This window comes from Lolium rigidum, chromosome 7 (assembly GCF_022539505.1).
Source record: "Lolium rigidum isolate FL_2022 chromosome 7, APGP_CSIRO_Lrig_0.1, whole genome shotgun sequence".
Classification (NCBI taxonomy): domain Eukaryota; kingdom Viridiplantae; phylum Streptophyta; class Magnoliopsida; order Poales; family Poaceae; genus Lolium; species Lolium rigidum.
In genome coordinates, this window is record NC_061514.1 from 272,380,976 (window position 1) to 272,387,074 (window position 6,099).

A 6,099-nucleotide genomic window follows, 5' to 3' on the forward strand; every position below is an offset into this window, starting at 1 on the left:
CTCTTCATTGATAGGCGAGATTTCTTACATAAAGAGCTAATTGCCCTCAAAAGGAAATACTAGGGGATACATTGCCCCAATCTGCTACTACTGACCCTATGCTAGAGGTCCTATCTACGGGCCGTCACTGCCCTCATCATCAGAGCTTTCATCGGCACTGCTGCCGATGGGCTCCTCGTCGCTACTCCCATAGCCCTCCACGGGGGCTTTGTCTCCGTCTTCGTCGTCGCTGCTGTCGTCGCCCCACCACATGCGAAGGCGCTTCGCTGGTGGGTAGCCCTCGAGGGAGTCGTCATCATCGTCGTCCTCCTCCTCCTCTTCTTCCTCCACCACCCCCTCGGAGGAGGTGAAGTCGTCCCAGGAGAAGCGATCGTCATCGCTCTCCTCCTCCGATTCCCCGTCGGCGAGGAAACGGAGGTCGCTCTCCCCGTCCGTCGAGGACTGGTCGGTCCTCGGACCGGATGGAGAAGTCATGGTCGACTCCTCCCCGGCCGCAATGGCACGGCGGGTGTTGGCCGCATGGGCCGCCGCCGGGTTGTGCTCCGGCGTCGGCTCGCGGGATGTGGAGGACTGGCTGGAAGGGTCCGATAGGGCAGAGGAGGAAGAAGACATGATGGCGCCGGAGGATTTTTGGACTGCTAATGCGAGGGGGATGCAGAGCAGAACTGTTCATAGCGGTTAAATAAAAGGGGATATGGTGAGAATTCAATGCCACAGCAGTTTCCGAGGAAGTGGTGTTTGAAAGAAAGAGAAAAGGCTGCCAAATCACGCGGAGAAGTTGAGAAGGCAAGTCATCATGGTGACGGATACTGCGACGGTTCTGCCACGACATGACCCGACGAAAGGAAGCGTAATGATTTTGGAAATACCATTTCCAAAACCAGGGGGGCATGTGTTATCACCAGGATTTAACCGCGATCAGGAGGTGGGCCGCAGTCAAGATGGGCTTAAGGAAATATACGTGGAGAATTATATGAATCGGCCTGTTGGGCTTAATTGCCCGTGTATCTGTAACATATTAGATCTATTTTAGTTTAGAGATAGAGTCTTAGTCGTGCACGGTTTAGTGCATGCCCACATTAGAAAGTCCCCTGGACTATAAATATGTACCTAGGGTTTATGGAATAAACAACAACTCACGTTCAACCCCAAAAACAAACCAATCTCGGCGCATCGCCAACTCCTTCGTCTCGAGGGTTTCTATCAGGTAAGCGACATGCTGCCTAGATCGCATCTTGCGATCTAGGCAGCACAAGCCCCACGTTGTTCATGCGTTGCTCGTACTCGAAGCGCTTTTGATGGCGAGCAACGTAGTTATCATTAGATGTGTTAGGGTTAGCATTGTTCTTCGTTTAAGCATGCTTACGTAGTGCAACCCTTGCATATCTAGCCGCCCTCACGCCTATCTCAGGTGTGGGGGCGGCACCCCGCTTGATCATTATTTAGTAGATCTGATCCGTTACGATTGCTCCTTGTTCTACAAGGATTAGTTTAATATCTGCAATAGTTTGGCCTTACAATGGGGGGAGGTTCCGGTGGCACGTAGGGTGGCGTTCGCAAGTCCTAAACGGGATGTTCCTAGGATCAACTTCATGTTGGTTTTCTGGCCTTGTTTAGGATCGGCTTACGAGCACCGTGCGTGGCCGCAAGGCCCAACCTGGAGTAGGATGATCCGGTTATGCGGTGAAAACCCTAAATCGTCGTAGATCTCATTAGCTTCATCTTGATCAAGCAGGACCACCAAGTATTCGTGCACCCCGTACGGATCATGGGTGGATCGGCTCTTTGAGCCGATTCACGGGATAACCCGAGAGCCGATCGAGGCTCGTATTTAACGTTTACATGTATGCCCTGCAGGAAACTAAGCGAGGCAACCTCATCACCTTCCCGACCAGGTATAGGTCAGGTGGCACGCCCTTGCACTTCGCAACGCCGCGTGTGACCAGAAGAGCATTGCGGGCCGTCGCTCGGAGGGGTCTCAGCCAGCCGCAGCTCTAGGCTCCCCCCGGCTCTACAGTGTTGACAAGGCCGCTGCCCGCCGGTGGGTTTTGGCAGTCAACAGCTAGTTGACTCAATGCAGTCTGGGTTTATAAAAGAAAGGTCTATTGTAGAAAATTTTGCTGCTGCCATTGATATGGTTCAGTCTGGGAACAAGTTGAAGAGGCCAATTATTGTCCTCAAACTGGACTTCCAAAAGGCTTTTGACACTATACATTGGGAAGCAATTTATCACACACTAACAACTAGAGGATTCCCAGACAAATGGATACAATGGGTCAGGGAGCTGCTACAGACCTCTCAGGCACAAATGATAGTAAATGGACAATGTGGCAGAAAATTCAAAGTACAAAGGGGTGTCAGGCAAGGGGATCCTCTGTCCCCATACATTTTCATCATTATGGCAGATATTTTGCAACAGATGCTTTGTAAAGCTTATGACTCTGGATATTTACAACACCCAATTAGTCAAGGATCGCCATTGTCTGCCTTGCAATACGCCGATGACACCTTACTCATCATTCAAGGGACAGTCCAACAGGCCACCTTTGCGAAGCACATACTGGATGCTTTCTCTAAATTCACTGGATTACATATCAATTATCAAAAGAGTACCTTTGTGCCAATGCACATGACACAACAAGTGCAAATTGACACTGCTTCAATACTGGGGTGCACCCCTGCAACTTTACCATGCAAATACCTTGGGCTGCCAGTCTCAATATGCAAAATCTCCAATCAAATGCTACAACCAATTATCAATAAAATTCTGAAAAGGTTGCCAGGATGGATGCCTAGGCTTATGTCTTCTGGAGGTAGAATTCAGATGATTAATTCTTTCCTCTCTGCGATCCCAAACTTCTTCATGGCCTCGCATTGAATGGGATCAAGCTAGTATTGATGCTCGTTGATAAGCTTAGAAGAGATTTTCTTTGGAAAAACAAGGAAAAAATCCAAGGGGGCCACTGCCTCGTCGCTTGGGATATTGTCACTATGCCCAGAATGCAAGGGGGACTTGGTATTAGGGACCTGAGGGCGCACAACAAAGCAGTCATGGCAAATTTCGCTGCCAAACTGCTATCAACTGGGGCCAGTCCATGTTTTTCATGGCTTGCCAACTGCAACATGCATGATCACATACCAACAACAACTGCTCGCATTGATTCACCGTTTTGGAGATCAATCTGCAAGCTAATACCTACTGTGCAAAATGCTACTATTTGCAATCAAAATTCTGCCAGCCGAATCTCCTTCTGGAAAGACAAATGGACTACGCTAGGGAGACTACATATTACTATGCCAGTTCTGTTCTCCTTTGCAGTGGATAGTGACTGCTCAGTCGCTTCCCAGTTTAATGGGCTAACTTGGGAGATTAGCCTGTTTCAACCCTTGTCTATGACTGCTCAAGCACAACTGCAAACTCTTATGGCTGAACTAACAAACACTCAACTACCACACACCAATCCTACTGGCAAAAGGCTCATGATCAACACTGGCAAGCAGCCAACAGCAAAGGATTTTTACAAGCTTTTCACAGACCGAGGTTTGATTTGGCAGGGCTACAAATGGGTATGGCAAAATGTCGTCCCTCTTAGGCACAGATTTTTCCTCTGGTTAGCTTTCAGAGGAAGACTAAATACTAAAGACAATATGGCGAACAAGACCTGATGCTCAGATGCGGGATGTGACCGAGTGCCCAGCACTAGAATCTATACATCATATCGCCCTACACTGCAAGCAAGCGACATGGGTCTGGAAACAGCTTGGACAAGCCCAAAGCGCAGCAACTGCCAACACTATTAACTAGTTCATCTTCATCACTGACGGATCAGTTAAGTCAAAAACTTGGTCGGTCTGCGCCGCTGCATGCTTCCATGGCTTATGGAAAGCGAGGAATGAGAGGGTGTTCAACCATAAGCAAATTGCTAGACAAGCGCTTCTAAGCCAGATCGCCAGCGAATTGTTGCTCTGGAGCAAACGATCCACAAAGCTGTAGCCACAGATCAAGCTATGGGCTGACAAGCTTCTTTCTCAATAGGAGCTCTTTTGCTTTTTTTCTTTCCTCTTTTTCCCCCCTCCAGGGCTGCCCCTGGCTTGTAAATCCATCCCCAACCCCCTTGTAACTCTTCTGGTTACCATAAGGTGTGGGCAACTACACCTTCATATATAGAAATATATATCACTCAATTTTTTTTTCTCATTTTTAGGGTTACCACAGAATTTAGTCAAACTAGCATAGCCACTGAAAGCCAAAACACTTATTAAATTTGTTAGACGCTTATTTGGCTTGTCACTGATCAATCAAACCATTACAGTTTGAATTAAGACATGGTAAATGTAAGAGGACCCATGTTTCAATTTGAATTAAGACATGTTCAAGACATCATCTTTTCAATTTGAATATAACTATTCAGCGAGATATATACATATATAGATCCAAACATAATGTCAAGTATAAAACTCCAAAATAAAATATTTACAGTACATACTTTTACATATAAAGATCCAAATATAATGTCATGTATAAAACTCCAAAATAAAACATTTACAGTACACACTTTTACATATATAGATCCAAACATAATGTCAAGTATAAAACTCCAAAACAAGACATTTACAGTACACACTCATGTATATACAATGCATATGCATCGTGTATCACATATATACATATAAAGAACAGATCGAGCAGCTGTAACATGCGACACCGCTCCAACACAATACATAACGCTAGCTCCTTGCTAATGCATGAGAGAGCCAGCTCGTCTCACGAGCTCGAGCGCAGGCTAACGACATGTACAGTACACACTTTTACATAACAATCACACACATGCATCTCATATACACATAAAACATAGATAACTCGCTGATGATGTAGGTAGTCCGATCATGGCTTGGCCTCTGGCTCTGGAAAGTGGAACTTGGGCTTCGGGGGCAGCTCGGCTTTTGGGAATGGTGGCAGCTCATGCTTTGGAAACTCCGGCATGGTGGGGTGCGGAAATTCCGGCATCTTTGGCACAGCAGGGTGCACCTCTGGCATGGTAGGATGTGGAATGTCCGGCTTTGGCAGCTCGGGCACAGCAGGATGGGGCGCTTCGTGCTCCTTTGGTGTCTCTGGTACGACAGGGTGTGGGACTTCGTGCTCCTTTGGCACCACAGGGACAACTGGATGAGGTAGCTCAGGTTTCGGCAGCTCGGGCATTGCAGGGTGTGGCGGCAACTCGGGCATCGGTAGCTCCGGCACAGCAGGGTGCGGCACTTCAGGCTCCTTTGGCATCTCCGGTACTGCGTGGTGCGGCACTTCGGGCTCCTTTGGGACGACAGGGTGAGGAAGTTCAGGCTTTGGCAGCTCGGGTACAACAGGGTGTGGTGGGAGTTCGGGCTTTGGCAGCTCCGGCGCAATGGGATGTGGTGGGTGCTCCTCCTTCTCCTTGGGCATGGCTTCCTCCAGGTGCCGTGCTGCGCTGCTCATGTAACTGCATGAGAGCAGCAAAACCCCGAGGAAGGCAACGGAGGACAGTGTGTTTCTGCACGCCATGGTGAAAGGCTTGCACTCTTGTCTATGTGCAAGTGAGGAGCTGCTTCTTTCAATGGAGATGGTTTGGAGACGAGAGAAGGCCTGGTATTTATAGTACGCTAAATGAGATTAAAACTCTCTACATGTTTGCAGTAGAGACTAGCGGTCTTACTGAACAATGACACCTGGTTGTATGGATTCCTGGTAGGCCACCTTCATTTTGGGAGTTGTTTACTGACTTCAGTTTTGTGTGTGAAGAAAAGTTCAGTTTGTGTTCAGTCTCTACCCATACATAGATATATGTTGCTTAACTAGTTTGGAATTTTGAGACCTGAGTGATGACATGGCCCGCGATTGCAGCACACCACACGTCAAGGTCTTAATAGTGTGCTTGGAAGTTATAAGAGTGTGGCTGGAGGCTGGAGCCTTCCTGGAAGATCTACTCATTTCATTTCAGTATGTATACATGCATGATTGCATGATACATCTCATTCTTAGCCTATAAGCTGAAGCAAGTACTGTGTAGGGGATAATTTGGTACTTTGTTGGCTGGCAGTTCAGCTACACTTATCTGATTGATTCGG

General features: G+C 47.7%; 1 protein-coding gene across 1 annotated transcript; it reads right to left on the reverse strand.

The window, feature by feature from the left end:
- Positions 1-4,624: 4,624 nt before the first annotated feature.
- LOC124669798 (protein PELPK1-like) lies at positions 4,625-5,536 on the reverse strand. The gene has a single exon (XM_047206337.1). It carries the CDS (start codon positions 5,534-5,536, stop codon positions 4,886-4,888), a length of 651 nt encoding a protein of 216 aa, XP_047062293.1. The 3' UTR covers positions 4,625-4,885.
- Between the last annotated feature and the right edge of the window lie 563 nt (positions 5,537-6,099).

Excerpts from the sequence above, each read along its gene's own strand:
- LOC124669798 (XM_047206337.1), bottom strand. The coding sequence starts at position 5,536 with ATGGCGTGCAGAAACACACTGTCCTCCGTTGCCTTCCTCGGGGTTTTG.